We start from the raw sequence: 25,543 nt of genomic DNA on the forward strand, positions 1-25,543 counted from the left end.
ACAATGTACTGAATTAAGATACTTTATTTCAACTGAAATAAAAGTATAATGCCAAAGAGCAGATTTCAAATTGTTGTTATTATCAACTGGTTCGACTAGGTTGGCTTACTAAAGTCTACCATTTATGGACTATGTGTATTCTACTCAGTTGATGACAGACGGCAATCGGAGGTAAAGATGGTTTTGTTTTTAACGTTATCGCAACGCTTGGTTGTATTTTCTGCAAGCACACGTACTGGAGCAGATTGGCCTACTTTTATTGCGTTGGAACAAAATTTTGACATAGAAAATGTTTAACCGGTTGGGATAATGTTGTTTATTTACCCTGGAACAAGGCATCATGGACAACTTTATTCTGCACAAGGCATCAAGGCCCTAGTTCGTCATTTGTCAAAGTGCTATTTTTGCGGCACTCTTAACAGGAAATTTCATACACACTATTCTTTTCCTTTTGTCGAATAGAACCATAAGGCAATACCAAATAAAAAGTTTAACACATTTTGTCTAAAGCGCCGCTCTGCATACTACAATACCATTTTTCAAATAATCTATAGCATAAGCTCCGATAGTTCACAGGCTAAGAATCTTTTCGATTGCGATAGCCAGACAAACAACGTCTAGACTAGATACATCTGGAGTGTTCTTTGCTTGGATAAAGCATAGAATTCTATTAGCGTTCCAGGGCATCCTATAAATCGTCGGAGCCTTGATTTAGGAGGAAGTTCGCAGCGAGGTTCTCATTCTTCTCGCATGCAAAATAGGCTTGGATTACCAGCGGTTCGGGGAATCCTAACTGCTTCAACTGAAAACAAATAAAATGTTGCATCAGAAATACGAGGATTGCGTGGACAATAGGAAGCTAATTCAATCAAGAAACAGTCTTGATAATATATAATCGAAATGTGCACACTATTATTGCTAAATATGTTATATACACTTGAAATTACAGTGTAGAACTATTATAGTTGTACTACAACTATAATAGTTGCAGTAGCTACATGCACGCCTTGCGGGGCTATTTTTCTCAATGACTTACAGTAAAAGCGCCTGGTAAAAGCGCGCAAGAAAAACGAATTGGGACCCCCCCCCCCCCCAAAAAAAAAAATGTAGTAAACACGAAATCCTAGAATTTTCACACGAAAACACACAAGCATAAAAAAATGAGGAAAATTGGGGGCAACTAAAGACAATACAAGAACCAAGATGCACAATATGCTAGCGAGAAAAATAGAGGTAAATCCGATACTCACTCTTTCAATGGCCTCCTTCTCCACCGGTGTGATCTGGATATAGCTGACCCCTGGGGGTGGGGCTCCTTCTCCAGGCACCGACTGCTGACCCCCCTCCCCTCCTGCGGCCGGCTGCGGGCCATCATCAGGTTCATTCAGCATCCGAATGAACTCGTCCTGGTGACTGCTGATCAGCTGATAAAACAAAAGGAAGAAATAATAAAGTCTAAATCATTTCTAGTCAATAATGGATAGAAGAAAAAAAAACAAGAACAATAATGATTTCACTCCTAGTAAATAATGAATAGAAAAACAAGAAAAATAAAGATCTCGCTCCTAGTAAATAATGAATAGAAAAACAAGAGTAAGAAAAAAAAATAAAGATCACACTCTTCGTAAACACAGTCCGAGCTTAAACCTTATAAATCCTTGTTTTTCTCGACTGTCAAAACTTGAATGTTTGCTTGCTTGTTTAACTAGCACGCTAAGTTGTTATCATAACAAAGGGCACAGGCAAAGGCAGCTAAATGCAGTCTGAGCACACATGCTCTTAAGGTACGGTAATACGAGCAGCATAACCGTACAACTTTTGTGGCAGCATTTGCAACAACAACAAAATAAGTTCGAAAGCGATGTTGCGCGTTTACTACCGACGAACCAACTTTTTTCGCAGCAAAGGATACACTGGTGCTTGCTGTTGATCCGCCATCTTTTTCCCCCGTGACACTCGTTCAACCAATCGCAAAAGCTAATGCAATTGCTTGCATATATTGACGTCTTTTTGCTACGAGACAAGTTTGGCTGTTGTAGTAATACGGGCTACATCTCCGAGTATTGTTGCAAAAAGTTGAAACATGTACTTTCTTCAGCAAGCCTTTTCAACTTGCAACAAAAAAATGCTGCGACAAAAGTTGGCGAGCCGGTAGTAAAACGCGCAACGTCACTTACAAACGTATTTTTTTTTTTCAGCAATGCTGCCACAAAATTTGTGCGATTTTGCTGCTCGTATTACCGTACCTTTAGTTAGCCTGCTAAGAGCCAACACATTTGATTGACGGAAGAGTATTTGCAATTTGAAGAGTGTGAAACCTCATTCTGGATGGTCACGAAGTTATGCAAACAACGGTAAAGTTATTTTGTGGGGACAAAGGCACAATCTTTAAAGTCAGAATGATATGGTGTTTAGCTTATTATCCAACCTGTAGCAAACTTGGATTGGACTGCCCCATGGACTGCAGAAGCTGCGGAAGAACACCTGGATTTTGTTGTACCATACGTCGCATCGTAATGAACTGTGGCTGTGTCCGTAAGAACTCTAGCGATGAGACACCCTCTGTGAGAATAGAAATGTGTAAAAATTAAGGGAGGACACAACATGATTGTGTATGTTTCTGCTTGGCTATAGGTAAAAAATGATTTCTCAGGTGGTCAAACAGGCAGACATCATGGAGGTATGATATTTCTCCAACATTGTGTCATTGTTTCCCTACCGCTCAATGTAGTTATTATACCGCCGTACAGTTAAATGTTACAAACATCTTTTTGTCAGTGGCATACAGTACCTGCAGCTGTTTCCTCCTCTCCCTCATCTTGGCCACCTTGATCACCCACCCTTTCAGACGGCAGGTCTGGAATACCCTGTACAACACAATCACAAACAAGGTTTAGAAAGAAGGAAACACAAGGAACTTTAAATCATATACTTACAGTCGTGAGGTATTCAACCGCTCTGTCCGGGTTATTGAAACTTGCTTGTAAAGCTCTTACAACCTAGTAAGGAAAGATCATGCATCAGTTTACTGCATAGATTCATGAATGTCACATTAATCTGTAATATTGCACTAACCTGGTCTCTTTCAAATCCCATGTTCATAATCTCTGTAACAAGGCCCTCATATTCTGTACCAGTGGCTATGAACAAAGACAGTTGGTCAGCTTAAGTAAAATTGGGATAGAAATAACAGAATACTGAGCTATCAATTAGTTCTAGCTAGTTTTCGATAAAAACACTTCAACAAACAGCAGTTTATATGAATAATAAAAGGATGAGAACATCACTAGCCAACACAACAGACAAACTGAATCAAAAGAACCTTACCCAGTGCTGACTCTGCCTCCTCTATGTAGCTGCGGGGGGTGCTTGCAGCAGGGGTGGAAGCAGTGGTGGTTGCAGAAGCTGCAGTCTCAGTGCTAGAACACAACATCAAAAAACACTTAAGGATACCGTAGACCCAAATGGCTTCATTTCGGGTGAATTTTTTTGATTATGCCATTCAATGACAATAGGCACACTCTAGATGCTAGCTCAAAGTCCCGCGATCAACATCAGGGGAACTAAGTTTTACTGCTTTTCCTCTAATTTGCATACAAGCGCATCAGTATCATTATCAACGTTTTATACGAGATTTATATCAACTTTATAAGCGTTTACTCTAAATTTTGCATAGTTGTAAACTATTCCAAGATTGAGTAAAAATCCTTGACTTCCTTCGAAGAAGGCTAAGCGACGAAGAAACCCCAAAACAGAGAGTTGTCTCAGTTCGCGGTCTTTTTAAGTTTTCCGCACTCTTCTTTTTTTCGGTGTAAGCTCGCTTTGGTCTAGGCATCTTCCTTCACTTGCACGACTGAGCGCCTAAGAGTTTTCCCGCTGCGTGTAGAGCGTGCAATGTGATTGTTTGCCATACGCTGCTCTATCTGCTCTTCGTCTGTCATTACTGTCACGCTGCCTCTAATGTTAACACAACTTCAATCCCTGATATCTCGCAATCAAATTTAACCCTATCTTACTCTAAATATGTGAAGTAAAGGTACACTTCTAACTGCCCGATTCCTGCGTAACTTGGTCTAGTATAGATATTGTGCTGTCAAACCGTGCCGCGGATAGTCAATAGCTTTTTTTGCTATGGATTTAATTATCGCGTTGTAGCCGAAGAAACAAAATTCCACGCCTAACTTTGACCCTTGATTATTAATCAACGAGGCTGTGTGACGTCAAATGTAGACACGGTTTGTCAGTTCAGTACATGACGAAAGATATAAAGCAGATCCCGGGAGGTTACGCGCTTTTGGTGTGTATAAATAATTCGCATGTTTAAAAGTGGTCGATTTTGCACTTTGGACCAGGCAAAAGCACTCAAAATTAAGCGCGTATAAAAAATGATTATCTAAGGAGGAAAGAACAATCATTAAGCTTTAAATTGATATGTAATTTGTTGGCATTTGCTTTAATCCAACGTGAGCGCGAGTGATTTTGCCTGACGATCGGGGTAATTACTGCTTTGGTCTATGGTATCCTTCAATAAAATTCTACAGAGGCTACTAAATTAAGAAAGTAACATGAATGCCAAACAGCTGGTAGACGAAAATAAATCCAATTATAATCTGTGTTGCATGGCACATTTTCTTTTTTGTGCATTGTTCCAATGTCTCCACACTTTAAATTGAGAAGCCCTCATGGTTGAGTGGGTGGGTGGGTGGTGGTTGAGTGGGTGGGTGGGTGGTTGAGTGGGTGGGTGGGTGGTTGAGTGGGTGGGTGGTTGAGTGGGTGGGTGGTTCAGTGGGTGGGTGGGTGGTTGAGTGGGTGGGTGAGTGGGTGGTTGAGTGGGTGGGTGGGTGGGTGGTTTGATAAAGTCTGGTAATAGCAGCTAAAGTTGATCCTATGCTTTTGATCCTTGTAAATGCACCCTCATAATTCAGCATCCCTACTGCAAGGAGGCTGAGAGGGTTCTCAGCTTTATCATTTAGTTACCTGGTGGATTTGGCTTCATCAGGTTTGGCCTCTGGTTTAGAATCCTCTTGAGCTGTGCTTGATGCCTGTGTACTGGGACTAGCTGTGGCAGCCTATAATAAAACATTTATTTAATGGAGTAAGATATATTTATTCAATAAATAGATACAAAATGGAACTCTAAAAGTATTCACAAAAAACAAGGAAATAAAAGGGAAAAGAAACAATATAAACCTGCATAAAATAAGGATAAATCCTCCTTTTATTATTCTTTCATACTATTTGTTATGTGCCATGACATGTGGTTAAATGTACCTGAGGGTTGGTGTCACATGAAACTGAGGAGTTGTGTGAAATAAATACCTGAGGGGTGTGTGACATATATGTACACCTGAGGAGTTGTGCCGGGCGCTATTTTGAACCCTGGTTTGCCATATACACCTAAGGGATGGTGCAACATATAAACCTGAGGAGTGGTGTGAATATATACTTGAGTAGTGTAACATATATACCTAAGGTGTGCATTAATTCCTGAGGGGTGGTGTGCATTAATACTTGAGGCGTGGTGTGCATTAATACCAGAGGGGTGGTGTGCATTAATACCTGAGAGGTGGTGTGCATTAATACCTGAGGGGTGGTGTGCATTAATACCTGAGGCGTGGTGTGCATTAATACTTGAGGGGTGGTGTGCATTAATACTGGAGGCGTGATGTGCATTAATACCAGAGGGTGTGGTGTGCATTAATACTTGAGGTGTGGTGTGCATTAATACTTGAGGCGTGGTGTGCATTAATACCTGAGGGATGGTGGTAGTTACTGGCGCTGGTGCTACAGCAGCTGGTGCAGGTTTGGGCTACGCAAATAAACACAAAATGAAGTGAAGTTTATACATGTTGCAAGGTCACTTTGCTTAACTGAAACTTAAACTAACATACCTTGGCAACCATAATAACGACAAAACTTTTCTCATCAATGTTGTACTCCTTGAGAGGGTTATCATCATTTAAAATTTTACCTGAAGAAAAAAAATGTCAATATAGTTAATGTGGGCTAAAAGTCTCAACATTAAATTGTAAACATGTGTTTTTATTTATGAAAAATTAGATCCAGATTGCCTAACCACAGAGAACAAGTTATCCCTATGTATAAACAAAAGAAATTCTGGAACCTTTAAAGACTAGATGAAGTCGCCTTGGACTTCAAGTTATATAGCTACACAACAAAGTAGAGTTTGAAGTAACAATATAAGGACAGCACCATAGCTTCCTCAATATCACCTTAACATCACATGACCCAAAATCAATTTACGATTATAAAGAAAAAAAATGTGTACCCATCATCTTAATTCTTATCAATGTATACTTGAGACAGCAAATTTGTTTAATTCTAAATACAGTGTGTCTGTGGGCCCAGACTCTACCACTAACCTGCATAGATAAGTTTGATGTTTCCATGGGGATATGCATCTTTCCCTTTATCTGCCTCGATCTTCTGTTTTAGTTTTAACACCTTCACACACACAAAAAAACAATTCTTTATAACTTTAACTCTTTCAAACTTTCAGTGAAGACATACAATGCAAAATGTTTATCCATATTGGAGAACAAATAGTTTATGCTGCATCAGAAAGAAACCAAACAAATTCTGTGGCAGGGGTCAAAAATAATGCCAAAAACCTCTGAGCACCAGGGAAGTGTTAGCAGTGAGGCATTGGCAACTAAGTGTTAAACATGATTTCGATCCAATTGCAGTGAACGCAGGGCTGTGACTGAAGTGAAGATTGTGCATGTGAATAAATTTTATTCAGAAATTAAAAAAAGAAAATTCTTCAATAAGAAAACGCTAGGCTGTTTTGTTCCCTGAGGAAGTATGCAGCAAAGGTCCTGTATCCACCACAAGATACAAGACAGTATTATATATACTGCTATTTTAGCACGCAAGTGATCTTCAATGGTTGCAGTTACTTTTTAATTGAAGGGATTAAAAAGTATGTCAAACTTACAAAAATACTTATAATATAGAACAAAAAAATAAATGAAAGTGTTTTTGTTAAAATGTTCACCCAGTATAGTTATTATCGATTTAAATTTAAGTTCATTGAAAAATATACTATCACAATGTGATCCCCAAGACATTCAAGGATCTATCCCACTGCTTTGTTTTGCCTTTCGGAACTCGAGTGAGTTATAACTAGGTTAGAATCAGCTCTGTTAAAATTTTATATTGAACAACAAGACAGAAACAAGATAATGCGTCGTTAGAAAAACCATGAAGGTTACATCTGAAGTAAATAGATGGCAAATTATGTCCTACTTCCTATTTCTAACTTGTCCCAAAGATTATGGTATGAATGAGAATTCAGTAAACAAAAGGCAAACCAAGCACGAGGTTAACTAAGATTTTCCAGAGTCAAACAAACATCACCAGATTATCGCGATACAATCCAACACATAATATTCCGGGCTAGATTCGAGATGTGTAACTTATATAAAAAATAGCCCCAAAGCATGACTTTCGCAATCCTGATCTCAAATCTTGACATGACATAGCACTTTCAAAGTGAGTCACACTTACAGTTTCATCTTCACCAATTTCCACTTTGAATGTTTGCTGTTGGAGTGTTTTAAATGTTATAATCATGTTGACTGACTTAATATTTGTATCCTTGTCACAAATTGAGGGAAATGTTGCTGCCTTGGAGCAGATACGAGGAATTTACTTGAGAATACCGGAACAGGTCACTACAGCATTCGCTTTCAAGCGTGCGCCATTACGGGCTCCGATGACGTCACTTCCACCTAAAGCGCATGCGTAGGGCTAGTACCCACAATCTCGAGGAGCACCACGGGAATAGAGCGAAACCGCTGAGCTATCACATTTCTTAGAGAAAGTGTTTCTAAACAAAATTAGAACCGCATTATTTGCTATTATCTACCTTAAAACTTCAAGGCTGTCGTCGTTTTTAAAATACTTAGATCACGAAAGAGCTGAATGAGTTCATTCAAGAGGACTTCTATCAATATTTAGAATATATTTCCTCTACAATGTTGTCGCTTCATTTACTTTGATTTGGATGGGGTGGACGGAGGCGTCGCAACGCAGGCATCCTGCAAAAGTAAGCGGGTCACCTACGGGTAGCCTCTGGTCCCGTCAAAAATTCTTCACGAAACTGATCGTGGGATCTGGCGTCACCCAGATCGTTATTTTCCTTACTCATTAGTTTAAGGCAACCTGAACTTGGTGGTACAATGGGAAGTGAAGACAGAACCACATGTGAGCCATGTGGGAACATATAATCAGTTTGCGTGGTAAGTCTTTTTAGGAAAAAAACATTAAGAGTTGAGTTGAATATCTCTGAACACTTCATTCTCAACTTAACAGAAATATTTTAAATCTTTCAAAAAGAGTCGTCAAAATGTCAGCAGTTTTACTAACTGCGCATGCCCAGAAAATGTATTTATCAATGAGATTGCTATATTTGACAAATATAAATCATTTTGCGTGCGTTTGTACTCTAGTACAGTCAAGTCTCGCAATACGGACATCTCGCTTTAATGTATACCTCGGTTTTACGGACAGAAATAACGAAATAAAAAAATTACAAAATTGCGGTCTTTCTAAATAGAAAATAAAAAAATACCATACTTTTTAATACCAAGAGAGCATAAGATAAGAGGGGGCACTTTGGTATTACCCGCGCGCCATGTGGATTCCGAATCTCGTTATTTTAGTAACCACCACCCCACCACTGTGCGTGAGGATTTGCTCCTTTTATTTTGTCCTACCTTGTTTTGCAAACTCAATAGGAATGAAAAGAGATCATGTAAAATATATCGGAAGCTCGGAAAAAGAAAACAAGTCTAACATAAGTTACGAAGATTGGCAAATATACTCACAGAAAGCTAAATCCCTGAATAGTTTGACTGTTTTGTTTGTCTGAGCGGCGAAGTCAAGTGAAGAAGGAAGAAATCAAAGGGCTCTGTGAGCCAACTCGTGAATGCAAATTTGTATTTCTAGTTATTTTCTTGTGTGCATAAAACATATACAGGATGAATAATAACTAGGCTCTTTTATAGTACTAAGCTTTAACCGGAAGTTGGTCACCGGAATTTTACAGGAAGATCTAGAAATTGCTGTGTTGCGAAAGCACAGAAAGACCACAAAAAGTTTACGGATGATCGATCCAACGATCCGACGATCAAGTGACACAGAAGTCCCTCCAATAACTCGTAAATGCTTTGCAAGCATTCACGAGTTAAAAACCGACGAGCGATAAAATGGCTGTGATACGGCGTTTGATTTAAATCCCGACTCCAGCTTGTATAATAACAACATAATAATATAACATATAACTAGAAGTTCTCGTGGAGAAGTGAAGTGCTCGAGCTCATAGATTGGTTGGTCATTCAATTGCAAGGGTTAAATCAATATTCTTTTAGATTTGTGTGGGGCAGTTCACACATTTTCCATAAGCCAGGTTTATGCAAGACCCCATTTTCTTTGCAGCCACTGTCTTGGCTGATCACTAACCCTTTCATGGTTTCTCTGTTTGTTTTATAAGAGAAGTAGATCAAAAACAAATTGGTTATAGTCTTATTTTATTAAACAAAAGAAATTATTTAATTGAAGCCATTGTATGTCTAGAAAAGGAAAGGTGAAGTCTGATAAACATAATAAACAATCTGATTAGCTGTGGAGGGGATGTGCAGTCATAGATATTATGGAAAGTAAGTATATTTTAAAAAAAGACTGCTTTTCGGTGGTTGAGTGGGGTGGGGGGGGGGGGGGGGGGGGGGGGTGGGGGGGCGGGGGGCACAACCCGTGTGCCCACCCCGAGCTGCATGCCTGTACATACGCAGTAAGCTATTTGGGTCTAAGTGGTGGCCATGATAATAGCTACTGAAAATATTACTGCTCATGTATTAACATATAGTGAACTATACAGAATTTATGATTTCCTGGTTACCCCTAACAATAGCTTCTGCATGTAAGTACACTGCAGTATTTACTGGAGCCCACTGGTTTCTAAAGAATCTCTGTGTCTCCTCCGTGGCTGTGTTTGCCTTGGTTTAAAATAATGAAGCAATCCATTTTTGTTTATTAATTGGGCAATGATTGCAATCATAGTAGTTCTGGACTGGACATTGCTGTGGAAAAATAGACTCAAAATATAAAATACTGCAAACCCAGTATCGAGTAAAATAAAGCAATTAAATATCTGATATTAGAAGGGCCGAGAAGCGGGGCAGAGAAATGAGATTTTTCGGATTGATTTTACATTTCCCTTTATACAAAAGTCTCATCAAATAACGCAGAGATCTACTGAATGCTTATTATTTAGCCGTCATCTTAGGAATTTGGTTTGTTTGTCTTCCCTTCATAAAGTTACCTCGCTCAGTTGCATTTATAAACAAAGCCTTACAGTACAAACGCCAGGCAATAGGATTTGGGCTGTTTGAATATCTTTCGCTTTTCCCTTAGGTGAGGGGGGTGTCTACAAAACAAAGACCTAAAACCTAATACCTAAAACCCGTGACCCCAAAAGCTACGACCCCCCAAAAATTTCAGTTATTATTTAGTCTACCTTGTTTCCCAAATGGCTATACAGCGCGAAAGTTTCATATGGAATCAGTGATCCTAATGAGGTAATCCAGCGAATTTTGTGGTGCTTTTCACGGAGGAAGTATCCTCGTGTGCACGCCAATGAACTATTTTTAATCGTCGTTTATTTGTCCAATTAAAAATTGTAGCTGCACACATTTTTCAGACACGCTCCTTTGCCCGAAAAATTATCCCAAAAACTCTCCCGGTAACCTAACAGACCCGGCAATTACCGGTAATTTAGAAAAGTTTTCGAACTCCCTGGCGAGGAAGAGTGTTTATCAAAACAAAGCTTTTGCGTAGCGCGCCGATACGGGTTCCCGGGTTCCCGACAAGTAAATTATAATTTCCAAAGTTTATGAATAGATTGGCTAAATAGTTATTGAAATCCTAGTTTTGTCGATGTCTGTAGACAACTTGCACCCCCACAATTGCTGTGGCATCGACATTTTTCGAAAGAAAGACAAAGAACAAATAAATAAAGTCTCATATTGTAGAAAAACTAATAATTTCGCAAAGCTGTTTATATTTTTAGGCGCACTGTGACAGCTAAATGTCAAATCATTTGACAGAGATGAAACCTGATTGGTTGGAAGGAAATCTGATAAAATGATGTAAGCCTTGATTGGCCCACTTTTTACCGGGCAGTGGAATGGTTTTCTCTGTGATGAAAACTTTCTACAACTCGACACAACTAGAACATGGAGCGATTTCCCGAAAGTTAGCGGGCAATTAAGATTTGGAAGAAACACCCGAAAATGTTTACCGGGTGACATTCCGGTTTCTGAGTTTATCGGCGTTTTAAGAAACGACCACCTGGAAACACAAGTAGTTCCCTTCCCCCCCCCCCCCCCCCCCCCCAAAAAAAAAAAAAAAAAAAAAAAAAGATTGAATAAGCTTATTATCTCATAAGGATCACTGATTCCACATGAAACTTCCACGCTGTGTAGCCCTTTTGGGAAACAAGGTAGGCTAAATAATAACGGCAAAATTTTGGGGGTCGTAGCTTTTTGGGTCACAGGTTTTAGGTTTTAGGTCTTCGTTTTGTAGACACCCTAGGTGAGGGGCTAGTTTGATTATCCGAGTTCTTTTATTATCAAATGACAAACTTTGAAAGCCATGATAAGCAAACCCCGCAAAACATCGGATCATAAGTCGTCATACTTACCAAATAATTCTTTGATATCGCCACCGTATTCGCGGTATAAATCGAAGAAGGAGCTTTCAACATTATCGGAAACATATACAAGGTAAGTGCGAAAAATCCCGGTGATTCGCGGACTGCCAAAGGTAGCCCAAATCTTGGTTTCCACAGAGTCCGTCCAAATCGAAGCTGGAAAGGCAACGCATAGACTACTAATTGACGATGAGGGGAGGGGACGTGATATTTCGTTTCCAAGATGGCGACGGTTTGTTCCACAGGAAACCCAAACCGACACGATGACCGAAATTAATAACAACATCAAAGAAGTACAGTAATATCTCCCTCTTTATTTTGTCACTATTACAAAAGCTCAGATACTTCAGCTTGCTGGCTTTGATCCTCACAAAGATTCATTCCCTCGCTACAAGGATGGTTTTATGTAATGTATTTTTCTTGGATTGCTTCTCAATTCACCGGAATATTCACAAAAATCAATATTATATCTAATGTCTAACTTACAGATTTCGTTTGACCATTAGGAAGATAATGATTGTTGAGAAACCACGAAGAAGCAGCAAGTTAGAGCGAAAACGGTGTTTTAAGCACGAGGTTTTCCGCTCTTGATTTTTAATGAAGTCTCGTTTTCGAAATCTTGCAATCCTAGAAGTACTACATCCCCTTAATATACCGCAATTGTCCTTATCCTTGATGCTAGAATGAAATTTTCAATGGTATTTGTGCAAAAAAGGTGTTTTTTTTTCCGGTTTCAAGTCACAAAACAGAGGAAAACAACAAGATGTAAATGCCAGAGCTCAAAAGTGTTCAAAAATTTATAAATAATATGTAACGAAAACACCGCCCAAAGTTGCTACAAGATTCCTTATAGATGCTTTACTCAGGTTACACTCAGCTATTTTCTGGAAAAGGCTTTATAATCAACTTTTTTATGTTCATTGAGTGCGTTCCTTTGATATGGATGTCTAATTTGTTTCACCCACGTGTACCACTCTTGACGTCATAGGTGATATGCAAATTAGATATTCGGATGTCGCCGGTTTCATGCGAAAATTGCTCATTTTAGAGGGATCAAAACTCAGGTTTCCGTTAGATAAAGTATCGAAATTGGAGTTGGGATATTACACTACTATACTTATTAGAAAATTTGTGAAAATTTTGCAAAAGAGAATTTCGGGTCAAATAGTGCTTCATTTTGGTCCAAAAAGCTGGGTATAATGCATTCGTATAAATGTGTAATACTTGTTCACGAAAACATGTTCAGGGCAAACAGGGCAAGTATGCCTCAAAATTAATATCGAGGTAAACACATTTTGAGAGGATTTAATTAGGTAACTCAATGGTTGTCGTCACGTCGTTTATACAACGGTTTATAACACCACTAGCATATACACTGTTTGGCCTCTCAAAGGCTCTAAGTTAAAACGTGTTTAGTGAAAACATAGGTCTAGCTGTTTAGTCTCTGGAAATACATATGAGTGGTCACACTGAGCTGGTATCTATTCTGCGTGTTCAACAACTTAACTGCTATAAATTTCAATTTCCTCCAGTACAACCTACTTTCTTTTTTTCGAGTGTCACCTTTTTTATCGTAAAGTAAAACCACCGTTCTCAAGAGTTTAGTTATTGAAACGACTGTTCTATCATCCAACAAGTAAGCTCTGCTGATGTCATACTTTTTTATTTTATTCCTCATTTATTTTTTTATTCGTGAAAAAATCAAAACGAGTACTATTGAGACTCTGTGTGAAATGTATAAAATAAATATATATTTCGCTGTGCTATCATATCTTCCTCAACAGGAAACTTTTATCTCAAGAACCTAGTTAACGACTATACTATAAAACATCAGCATATTAAACACTTCTTTAATGATCCTGAAAGAGATCGTTTGATTCTCATAAAAAAATATTTGACATAGTGCGGAGCGAATCATGATCGGGGGTAGGTTTCCATAGTTACTTACCCAAACCCTTTTCCACCTGTGTCACAGCTTGACATTTCAAAAAGGTTTTTTTGAACCACGATTAGGCGACGACTCATAAACAATTCTATTATTCCTTTGTAAAGGAGCTTTTCCGTAAACAATACATATCGTGGGTTAATTGGATTGGAAATCAGAAACAAGACATTTGTTCGCATGTATTCCAAATTATATTATTGTGAAAGCAAGACCATCCATTGTGAAATAGTGAAATGCACAGTTCACGCGAAGGAGAGGAGAGAAAGTTCCGCCAGCAGCAATTCAGCGCGATTCACAAGAGTCTACGAACCGAGGCAAAAAAACGCGAAAAAACAGGAGCCGAGAGCCGAAGAGATGGTCACCGGAACAACGAAGACAGTACCTATACAAAGGACTCATCACAAAGTCGAGCCACCGCGTACGGTGGCAGCAAACTTAAGGATAAAGACTTTTTCTGTTCGCACGATATACAATGCCTTATGGATGAAATACTCGATGATACTTTGTCGAGTGAGCATTACAGCGCCGAGTCAAGTCGAGTGTTATGTTTGGGCCTCGCTGATAGCATCAAAAGCCGAGTGAAAGGATTAGGGATGGCAAAAAGATATCGCTTCATTTGTCATGTATCTATCGGCTCGTGTAGCGGCCAAGGTCTACTTATAGCAAGCAAATCTGTATGGAACGAAAAACGCGATAGTTTCGTGACATCTACATTCAGAAACGCGTCGTTATTTGCTGTCGCCACTGTGTTTGGAGTTTTGAAGGAGTAGAAAATTAATTGAACAGATGATAAACAGCGACGTTTTGAGGTTCCGGGAGGAAAAATATGAAAATAAGTTTTTGTTTTGAAAGAATTATATCTACGTGCTTAATCTTGTTTTCAACACAGTTTGATGAGTGAGATTTGTAAAGAAGTGCTAAATAATTAAAAAAGATAGCACGAACCTTTCCTATCTACGTGAAGGTAATATGGATGAATAATTTAATAGGTGTTACCTTTACTTTAAAGAAACAATGGCTTAACGAGAAAACAAAACATTAAATTAAATTAAAGAGTAGCACATCAAGCTGTGTGTAATGTTATATATTAATTATGTATCATGTATTTATATTTTGTATGCTCTAAAGCCTCGTGTAAAACATGGTAGAGTTGGATCAAGAAAAGCGGATGAATAATTTGCGCGTTCTCCTACTTCAATTTACAAACTAAAAACTGAAAACGTGTAAAAAAAGTTCACAAACTGATACAATACTTGCGAATGCTTGATAATAATAATAATAATAATAATAATAATAATAATAATAATAATAATAATAATAATAATAATAATAATAATTAATTAATTAATACACAATTACCCAGTTTACCTATTGCAGTATTTCATTGACTATATCTCGTTGTATTGGCTTTGCATAGAGTACATAAATGATTTTAAATGATATTTTCACTATAGATACACCGCTTTACCAGGGGGGGGATGGAGGGCATCAAATTGCTTCTATGTACTTGAATTTTTTTAGCCTCATCGTCAAAGTAACCGAAAAAAAAAAGAAACTGGTGCGAGGAATTGCCAAACTAATACGACACAGACCAAAGACCAAAAACACACTAGTGGAAAAGTGCTACCGAGCTCCGGGCTGTCATCATGATAAAGTAGGCAGGTTACCAATACACTAAACGGAAAGGTTGTGTGAGACAAGGGTGCATGCGGCTATTTCTCCCAAACTATTTCAAACTCTTTGCGCGAAGTCCTCAGTACGTGTGAAGGAGACTTTCACTGTATTGCCTCTGCCTCATTGTACATAAGAGAAGCCAGGCTACTTTCTACTCTTGAAATGCGGCATTATAATCGTTGCGGTAAAAAAATGACCGCGAAATACAGGGGCGGATCTCTAGGGGTGGGCCTTGCTTCGCCCCCTATTTTCAGATATTTGGCTGAAAAATGACAAGAAATGTAAGGAAATCCACGGAAGAACAATGAACAGCCCCCCCTTTCTTGAAACCGTTGCTTCGCCCCCCCTCCTCTTTCATGAAACCCTTGCTTCGGCCCCCCTCTCTATTGGAACCCTTGCTTCACCCCACCTCTTTCTTGAAACCCTTGCTTCGCCCCCATCTTTCTTGAAACCCTTGCTTCGGCCCCCCTATTTTCTTGAAACCCTTTCTTTATCCCCCCTCTTTCTTGAAACCCTTTCTTCACCCCCTATCTTTCTTGAAACCCTTGCTTAGGCCCCCTCTTTCTTGAAACCCTTGCTTCGCCCCCCCTCTCTCTTGGAACCCTTGCTTCACCCCCCCTCTTTCTTGAAACCCTTGCTTCGGCCCCCCTCTTTCTTGAAACCCTTGCTTCGCCCTCCCTCTTTCTTGAAACCCTTGCTTCGCCCCCCCCTCTTTCTTGAAACCCTTGCTTCGCCCCCCTCCTCTTTCTTGAAACCCTTACTTCGGCCCCCCTCTTTCTTGAAACCCTTTCTTCGCCCCTCCTCTTTCTTGAAACCCTTGCTTCGACCCCCCTCTTCTTCTCGAAACCCTTGCTTCGCCCCCCCCCCCTCTTTCTTGAAACCCTTGCTTCGGCCCCCCTCATTTCTTGAAACCCTTTCTTCGCCCCCCCTCTTTCTTGAAACCCTTTCTTCACCTCCCCTCTTTCTTGAAACCCTTGCTTCGCCCCCCCTCTTTCTCGAAACCCTTGCTTCGGCCCCCCCTCTCTCTTGGAACCCTTGCTTCGCCCCCCCCCATCTTTCTTGAAACCCTTTCTTCGCCCCCCCTCTTTCTTGAAACCCTTGGTTCGCCCCCCCTCTTCCTTGAAACCCTTACTTCGGCCCCCCTCTTTCTTGAAACCCTTGCTTTCCCCCCCTCTTTCTTGAAACCCTTGCTTCGCCCCCCCTCTTTCTTGAAACCCTTTCTTCGCCCCCCTCCTTTTCCTTGAAACCCTTGCTTCGCCCCCCCCCTCTCTCTTGGAACCCTTTCTTCACCCCCCATTTTTCTTGAAACCCTTGCTTCATCCCCCCTCTTTCTTGAAACCCTTTCTTCGCCCCCTCCTCTTTCTTGAAACCCTTGCTTCACCCCCTCTCTTTCTTGAAACCCTTGCTTCGCCCCCCTTTCTTGAAACCCTTGCTTCACCCCCCCCTCTTTTTCTTGAAACCCTTGCTTCACCCCCTCTCTTTCTTGAAACCCTTGCTTCGGCCCCCCTCTTTTCTTGAAACCCCTGCTTCGCCCCCCCTCTTTCTTGAAACCCTTTCTTCGCCACCCCTCTTTCTTGAAACCCTTTCTTCACCCCCCTCTTTCTCGAAACCCTTGCTTCGCCCCCCCCCCCCTCTTTCTAGGAACCCTTTCTTCACCCCCATCTTTCTTGAAACCCTTGCTTCGCCCCCCCTCTCTCTTGGAACCCTTGCTTCGGCCTCCCCCTCTTTCTCGAAACCCTTGCTTCCCCCCATCTTTCTTGAAACCCTTTCTTCACCCCCCTCTTTCTTGAAACCCTTGCTTCGCCCCCCCCCCCTCTCTCTTGGAACCCTTGCTTCACCCCCCTCTTTCTTGAAACCCTTGCTTCGGCCCCCCTCTTTCTTGAAACCCTTTCTTCACCCCTCCTCTTTCTTGAAACCCTTGCTTCGCCCCCCCCCTCTCTCTTGGAACCCTTGCTTCACCCCCCATCTTTCTTTAACCCTTGCTTCGGCCCCCCTCTTTCTTGAAACTCTTGCTTCGGCCCCCTCTCTTTCTTGACACCCTTTCTTCGCCCCCCCTTTTTCTAGAAACCCTTGCTTCGCCCACCCTCCTCTTTCTTGAAACCCTTGCTTCGGCCCCCCACTTTCTTGAAACCCTTGCTTCGCCCCCCCCGTCTTTCTAGAAACCCCTGCTTCGCCCCCCCCCTCTTTCTTGAAACCCTTGCTTCGCCCCCCTCTTTCTTGAAACCCTTGCTTCGGCCTCCCCCTCTTTCTTGAAACCCTTGCTTCGCCCCCCCCCCTCTTTCTTGAAACCCTTGCTTCGGCCCCCCCTCTTTCTTGAAACCCTTGCTTCGGCCCCCCCCTCTTTCTTGAAACCCTTGCTTCGCCCCCCCCCTCTTTCTTGAAACCCTTGCTTCGCCCCCCCCCCCCTCTTTCTTGAAACCCTTGCTTCGGCCCCCCCCTCTTTCTTGAAACCCTTGCTTCGCCCCCCTCCTTTTTCTTGAAACCCTTGCTTCGCCCCCCCTCTCTCTTGGAACCCTTTCTTCACCCCCCATTTTTCTTGAAACCCTTGCTTCATCCCCCCTCTTTCTTGAAACCCTTTCTTCGCCCCCTCTCTTTCTTGAAACCCTTGCTTCGGCCCCCCTCTTTTCTTGAAACCCCTGCTTCGCCCCCCCTCTTTCTTGAAACCCCTGCTTCGCCCCCCCCTCTTTCTTGAAACCCTTTCTTCGCCCCCCCTCTTTCTTGAAACCCTTTCTTCACCCCCTTCTTTCTTGAAACCCTTGCTTCGGCCCCCCTCTTTCCTTGAAACCCCTGCTTCGCCCCCCCTCTTTCTTGAAATCCTTTCTTCGCCCCCCCTCTTTCTTGAAACCCTTTCTTCACCCCCCTCTTTCTCGAAACCCTTGCTTCGCCCCCCCCCTCTTTCTAGGAACCCTTTCTTCACCCCCATCTTTCTTGAAACCCTTGCTTCGCCCCCCCTCTCTCTTGGAACCCTTGCTTCACCCCCATCTTTCTTGAAACCCTTGCTTCGCCCCCCCTCTCTCTTGGAACCCTTGCTTCACCCCCCTCTTTCTCGAAACCCTTGCTTCCCCCCCTCTTTCTTGAAACCCTTTCTTCACCCCCCTCTTTCTTGAAACCCTTGCTTCGCCCCCCCCCTCTCTCTTGGAACCCTTGCTTCACCCCCCTCTTTCTTGAAACCCTTGCTTCGGCCCCCCTCTTTCTTGAAACCCTTTCTTCACCCCTCCTCTTTCTTGAAACCCTTGCTTCGCCCCCCCCCCCTCTCTCTTGGAACCCTTGCTTCACCCCCCATCTTTCTTTAACCCTTGCTTCGGCCCCCCTCTTTCTTGAAACTCTTGCTTCGGCCCCCTCTCTTTCTTGACACCCTTTCTTCGCCCCCCCTTTTTCTAGAAACCCTTGCTTCGCCCACCCTCCTCTTTCTTGAAACCCTTGCTTCGGCCCCCCACTTTCTTGAAACCCTTGCTTCGCCCCCCCCCCGTCTTTCTAGAAACCCCTGCTTCGCCCCCCCCCTCTTTCTTGAAACCCTTGCTTCGCCCCCCTCTTTCTTGAAACCCTTGCTTCGGCCTCCCCCTCTTTCTTGAAACCCTTGCTTCGCCCCCCCCCTCTTTCTTGAAACCCTTGCTTCGGCCCCCCCTCTTTCTTGAAACCCTTGCTTCGGCCCCCCCTCTTTCTTGAAACCCTTGCTTCGCCCCCCCCCTCTTTCTTGAAACCCTTGCTTCGCCCCCCCCTCTTTCTTGAAACCCTTGCTTCGGCCCCCCCCTCTTTCTTGAAACCCTTGCTTCGCCCCCCTCCTTTTTCTTGAAACCCTTGCTTCGCCCCCCCTCTCTCTTGGAACCCTTTCTTCACCCCCCATTTTTCTTGAAACCCTTGCTTCATCCCCCCTCTTTCTTGAAACCCTTTCTTCGCCCCCTCTCTTTCTTGAAACCCTTGCTTCGGCCCCCCTCTTTTCTTGAAACCCCTGCTTCGCCCCCCCTCTTTCTTGAAACCCCTGCTTCGCCCCCCCCTCTTTCTTGAAACCCTTTCTTCGCCCCCCCTCTTTCTTGAAACCCTTTCTTCACCCCCTTCTTTCTTGAAACCCTTGCTTCGGCCCCCCTCTTTCCTTGAAACCCCTGCTTCGCCCCCCCTCTTTCTTGAAATCCTTTCTTCGCCCCCCCTCTTTCTTGAAACCCTTTCTTCACCCCCCTCTTTCTCGAAACCCTTGCTTCGCCCCCCCCCCCCCCTCTTTCTAGGAACCCTTTCTTCACCCCCATCTTTCTTGAAACCCTTGCTTCGCCCCCCCTCTCTCTTGGAACCCTTGCTTCACCCCCCTCTTTCTCGAAACCCCCCCCCCTCTATCTTGAAACCCTTTCTTCAACCCCCTCTTTCTTGAAACCCTTGCTTCGCCCCCCCTCTCTCTTGGAACCCTTGCTTCACCCCCCTCTTTCTTGAAACCCTTGCTTCGGCCCCCCTCTTTCTTGAAACCCTTTCTTCACCCCTCCTCTTTCTTGAAACCCTTGCTTCGCCCCCCCCCCTCTCTCTTGGAACCCTTGCTTCACCCCCCATCTTTCTTTAACCCTTGCTTCGGCCCCCCTCTTTCTTGAAACCCTTGCTTCGGCCCCCTCTCTTTCTTGACACCCTTTCTTCTCCCCCCCTTTTTCTAGAAACCCTTGCTTCGCCCACCCTCCTCTTTCTTTAAACCCTTGCTTCGGCCCCCCACTTTCTTGAAACCCTTGCTTCGCCCCACCCCGTCTTTCTAGAAACCCCTGCTTCGCCCCCCCTCTTTCTTGAAACCCTTGCTTCGCCCCCCCTCTTTCTTGAAACCCTTGCTTCGGCCTCCCCCTCTTTCTTGAAACCCTTGCTTCGCCCCCCCCCTCTTTCTTGAAACCCTTGCTTCGGCCCCCCCTCTTTCTTGAAACCCTTGCTTCGGCCCCCCCCTCTTTCTTGAAACCCTTGCTTCGCCCCCCCCCCTCTTTCTTGAAACCCTTGCTTCGCCCCCCCTTTTTCTTGAAACCCTTGCTTCGGCCCCCCCCTCTTTCTTGAAACCCTTGCTTCGCCCCCCTCCTTTTTCTTGAAACCCTTGCTTCGCCCCCTCTCTCTCTTGGAACCCTTTCTTCACCCCCCATTTTTCTTGAAACCCTTGCTTCATCCCCCCTCTTTCTTGAAACCCTTTCTTCGCCCCCTCTCTTTCTTGAAACCCTTGCTTCGCCCCCCTTTCTTGAAACCCTTGCTTCACCCCCCCTCTTTCTTGAAACCCTTGCTTCCCCCCTCTCTCTTTCTTGAAACCCTTGCTTCGGCCCCCCTCTTTTCTTGAAACCCCTGCTTCGCCCCCCCCTCTTTCTTGAAACCCTTTCTTCGCCCCCCTCTTTCTTGAAACCCTTTCTTCACCCCCTTCTTTCTTGAAACCCTTGCTTCGGCCCCCCTCTTTCCTTGAAACCCCTGCTTCGCCCCCCCTCTTTCTTGAAATCCTTTCTTCGCCCCCCCCCCCTCTTTCTTTAAACCCTTGCTTCGGCTCCCCTCTTTCTTGAAACCCTTGCTTCGGCCCCCCCCTCTTTCTTGAAACCCTTGCTTTGCCCCCCTCCTTTTTCTTGAAACCCTTGCTTCGCCCCCCCTCTCTCTTGGAACCCTTTCTTCACCCCCCCATTTTTCTTAAAACCCTTGCTTCATCCCCCCTCTTTCTTGAAACCCTTTCTTCGCCCCCTCTCTTTCTTGAAACCCTTGCTTCGGCCCCCCTCTTTTCTTGAAACCCCTGCTTCGCCCCCCCTCTTTCTTGAAACCCCTGCTTCGCCCCCCCCTCTTTCTTGAAACCCTTTCTTCGCCCCCCCTCTTTCTTGAAACCCTTTCTTCACCCCCTTCTTTCTTGAAACCCTTGCTTCGGCCCCCCTCTTTCCTTGAAACCCCTGCTTCGCCCCCCCTCTTTCTTGAAATCCTTTCTTCGCCCCCCCTCTTTCTTGAAACCCTTTCTTCACCCCCCTCTTTCTCGAAACCCTTGCTTCGCCCCCCCCCTCTTTCTAGGAACCCTTTCTTCACCCCCATCTTTCTTGAAACCCTTGCTTCGCTCCCCCTCTCTCTTGGAACCCTTGCTTCACCCCCCTCTTTCTCGAAACCCCCCCCCTCTTTCTTGAAACCCTTTCTTCACCCCCCTCTTTCTTGAAACCCTTGCTTCGCCCCCCCTCTCTCTTGGAACCCTTGCTTCACCCCCCTCTTTCTTGAATACCTTGCTTCGGCCCCCCTCTTTCTTGAAACCCTTTCTTCACCCCTCCTCTTTCTTGAAACCCTTGCTTCGCCCCCCCTCTCTCTTGGAACCCTTGCTTCACCCCCCATCTTTCTTTAACCCTTGCTTCGGCCCCCCTCTTTCTTGAAACGTTTGCTTCGGCCCCGTCTCTTTCTTGACACCCTTTCTTCGCCCCCCCTTTTTCTAGAAACCCTTGCTTCGCCCACCCTCCTCTTTCTTGAAACCCTTGCTTCGGCCCCCACTTTCTTGAAACCCTTGCTTCGCCCCACCCCGTCTTTCTAGAAACCCCTGCTTCGCCCCCCCTCTTTCTTGAAACCCTTGCTTCGCCCCCCCTCTTTCTTGAAACCCTTGCTTTGGCCTCCCCCTCTTTCTTGAAACCCTTGCTTCGCCCCCCCCCCCTCTTTCTTGAAACCCTTGCTTCGGCCCCCCCTCTTTCTTGAAACCCTTGCTTCGGCCCCCCCCTCTTTCTTGAAACCCTTGCTTCGCCCCCCCCCCCTCTTTCTTGAAACCCTTGCTTCGCCCCCCCTCTTTCTTGAAACCCTTGCTTCGGCCCCCCCCTCTTTCTTGAAACCCTTGCTTCGCCCCCCTCCTTTTTCTTGAAACCCTTGCTTCGCCCCCCCTCTCTCTTGGAACCCTTTCTTCACCCCCCATTTTTCTTGAAACCCTTGCTTCATCCCCCCTCTTTCTTGAAACCCTTTCTTCGCCCCCTCTCTTTCTTGAAACCCTTGCTTCGCCCCCCTTTCTTGAAACCCTTGCTTCACCCCCCCTCTTTCTTGAAACCCTTGCTTCCCCCCTCTCTCTTTCTTGAAACCCTTGCTTCGGCCCCCCTCTTTTCTTGAAACCCCTGCTTCGCCCCCCCCTCTTTCTTGAAACCCTTTCTTCGCCCCCCTCTTTCTTGAAACCCTTTCTTCACCCCCTTCTTTCTTGAAACCCTTGCTTCGGCCCCCCTCTTTCCTTGAAACCCCTGCTTCGCCCCCCCTCTTTCTTGAAATCCTTTCTTCGCCCCCCCCCCCCCCCCCTCTTTCTTGAAACCCTTGCTTCGGCTCCCCTCTTTCTTGAAACCCTTGCTTCGGCCCCCCTCTTTCTTGAAACCCTTGCTTCGGCCCACTCTTATTGAAACATCTGGATCCGCTCCTGAGACACACGTTAAATGATCAAGAATGTTTATAATTATAACACAGCTCTCTAGAGAGCGACGATTTCTGAACATGTCCACCATTGATGACGGATTTATTCAGGCAATAAAAATAGCATAAGGCTGTCACCGACGGTTCTTTTTTAGTCCTGAACAAACAAAGACACTTTTCCATTATAGAGGGCAATAAAGTATTGTCAACAACCGTTTAATTGCTTTTCCAAGCACTGATTGCTTTCGTTACATAAACAACTAAACCCCCTTCCATAAAACTTCAAAACGAATACGTTCTAAAAAATACAACGCCTGGCATGAGTCGGAATTGCGTAGTGGTGACGACATTCTCTCTAATTGACCTTTATATCCGTTTCAAATACTCGATTATTCAAACACGGTGGCAAAAACTATTCCCGACGCAAACAAAGTTTCATTTGTGAAGGTCGCCATCGCAAAGTAATCCGTGTCTGGGTCCCAAGCGCACTGGCTCGCCAGCTCGATCCCCTTATCGCGTACGGCGCCTATAAACACGAGGGCTGTCACCTTGTACTGACAACAGTTTAACGACTTGACGCTTCTCTCGATCGCCTGACTGATCAGACGGCCCTTTTCGCAGCACAACCTGTGATTATACTCTACATTCTGTAAATGGGCATTCAGCATCTCCGCAATGATCGCCTTTAGTTTTAAGCTGCGAATTTCTTTGACGGTTTGATCTAGTGTTCTATCTGCGTCGTTGCCCTCGTGTTTTGTGCTGTCGCTGCTGCGCCTGATTGGTGACCCTCCGTTTTGTGTCGGCGTGATGCTCCCGCTTCCATGCCATGTGGTCGCACGCAATCTCGGCGACAGCAATAAAGAGACCTCAATGTCTTTCTCCTCCGAGTTCTCCTCGTATTCTCGGGCTCCATTCTCCCTCTCATTAGGCTTCAAGTCCAGTAGAGTGTTACTGAGTGTGGCTGCTGACAGAAGTTCGGTCGCGGCGTGCGCCGTTAACGCTCGTCTTTGGAGTTTTGGTCGACTGAAAACGCCGGTCGCTCGTCCGATAGCTAGCGAGAGAGGTTTGGTAAAATTCGATGATTTTTCGGTCATGATCCTCGCCTTTTCATTAGACTCTTCAAAATCTCATTTCGGATCTTCTCATGGGACGGTTTAATAACGAACTCTCTTCGCCGCGCACTCCGATCTAACTAATAACCCCGTCATGACGTCATAAGTGGTTAAATCCTCGTAATTACTCACTCTCCTGGACCAGTTATAATCGCTGTGTTGACGGAGTTGGGTGAGTCTGTCGGAAATTCCTTAAGTGCTAAAGAAATGTCGAGAAATCAGAAGAAAAGAACTGCATCAACAGTGATACAAGTAAAGACGTTTCTGTAGTGTCGGTTGGACCTTAGGGAGAGTATTCACTCTCACATAATAACTTACCAGCCGGTGTAATTGAGCCGTACAAATGGCTTGCGTTTAAATATCAGACATGGCGTCTTTTTACGACACCAAATGGGATAAGCAGATAAAGGGTGATATAAATAAAACGCAATGGCTAGGCAATGAGCCTGCGCCCCCTTAGCACTCATTCATACAATCAACGTGAATAAACTTAGAGTGGTCCCTCTGTAAACGGTTACCCTAGTGAGCGACTACTTTTCTAATACAGAAAATGTTCTTCACTCCATAACGCTTTGTATTATATAGCACATACCAATGTCCCAAGTTCTCCCAATGTCCGCACCAAGGCCCCATCAAGTGGCTTCATAGTCAGCGCAGCTCAGACAGTATATCTATGTAGCCTGATCGCTCGAAGTATACGTAGCAGATTCCCTGGTAGCAGAAATTGCAATGTGCCGGGGTCGCTATTCCCTTTTGTACTCGGGTCGAATTCTCCGGTTGACACAATTGAAAATAGGGGCCACAAAAAAATAAGCGTTCTCATGTCTTTTTCGCCCACAGGCAAGCGCTCCTGAAGTAAATTGAAGTCGACCAAAAATTGTGAAGCACCCCAATGAAAGTTGTTTTAGACAGTTCTTTGGTATTAAGTGTTTGTGAACACGTGGTCGATATTTGAATCATAGTGACATTTCAGAGTTTGACTGTAAAAAGAGAGATTTGCTCAAAAGAAAATCAATAGGTGGTTTGGAAAAAATTTGATGTTGCAATCATGACGGAATTGCGGAATTGTGAGATCTTCTTCGACAACAGCGTCGGGTATCTAGTTTAATTGAACAAAGGTAGTTTATGCAGGCCTATAAAGGTTAAAGCTCTATAATTCTATGAGCCTACCAAAGCGAATGACAAAGAGAAGCTCCATATTTAAGTTATCCTCCGTTTGTCAACAACGGAGGACTGAAGATTCATGAACCTATCAAAGCGAATGACAAAGAGAAGCTCCATATTTAGGTTATCCTCCGTTTGTCAACAACGGAGGACTGAAGACAGCGCCCCAGGAACATCCATTGATTTATGCTATTTCCACCGCCCCGACATCTGTACTTCGTTTTCATCCAGCACACACTACATTCTTAAGTCGACACACTCGACTTTGTGGCCTTACGTCATGAATGTGTGTGTTCTTGAATGTTCTGACCTGTTGGTGTGAATATCGAGCGGTAATGTTTCGGCGCCTTTTTCCTTGCCTTTTTAAAAGTCTGACACGAGAGAAATAGAAAAGAGAATGTATTTTCCAATGCATTTCTCAGCTTGTTTTACAACGATAATTTGTGTGTATAAGTATTCGCGGACTATTGTAAATCTTTAATGAGAAAAGCCTAACTAATAAGCTACACGAATTACCATCTTTCACAAAATCAAAACAATTTTCCCTTGTTTAAGCGAGATCCGTCACCATAGTTACATAGTTTT

The 25,543-nt window shown here is 43.7% G+C and overlaps 2 protein-coding genes and 1 non-coding gene across 3 annotated transcripts; all 3 read right to left on the minus strand.

The window, feature by feature from the left end:
• Nucleotides 1-8: 8 nt before the first annotated feature.
• On the minus strand, nt 9-7,754 carry LOC5504886 (UV excision repair protein RAD23 homolog A). The gene is made up of 12 exons (XM_001625703.3): nt 7,531-7,754; nt 6,384-6,465; nt 5,892-5,971; nt 5,753-5,809; nt 4,978-5,069; nt 3,328-3,419; nt 3,076-3,140; nt 2,937-2,999; nt 2,792-2,867; nt 2,429-2,562; nt 1,251-1,424; nt 9-802 (listed from the first exon to the last, which is right to left on the minus strand). The coding sequence occupies exons 1-12, from the start codon at nt 7,594-7,596 to the stop codon at nt 689-691; spliced, it is 1,095 nt and encodes a 364-aa protein (XP_001625753.1). The 5' UTR covers nt 7,597-7,754; the 3' UTR covers nt 9-688.
• Nucleotides 7,755-8,035: 281 nt separating this feature from the next.
• LOC116612491 lies at nt 8,036-8,186 on the minus strand. Its single transcript, XR_004293931.2, has one exon. It is a non-coding gene; the product is annotated as a U12 minor spliceosomal RNA (small nuclear RNA).
• Nucleotides 8,187-22,706: 14,520 nt separating this feature from the next.
• Nucleotides 22,707-25,509, minus strand: LOC5504871 (dynein light chain Tctex-type 5-B). The gene has a single exon (XM_032373231.2). It carries the CDS (start codon nt 23,774-23,776, stop codon nt 23,072-23,074), a length of 705 nt encoding a protein of 234 aa, XP_032229122.2. The 5' UTR covers nt 23,777-25,509; the 3' UTR covers nt 22,707-23,071.
• Nucleotides 25,510-25,543: the final 34 nt, after the last annotated feature.

Source organism: Nematostella vectensis, chromosome 1 (assembly GCF_932526225.1).
Source record: "Nematostella vectensis chromosome 1, jaNemVect1.1, whole genome shotgun sequence".
Taxonomy (NCBI): Eukaryota; Metazoa; Cnidaria; class Anthozoa; order Actiniaria; family Edwardsiidae; genus Nematostella; species Nematostella vectensis.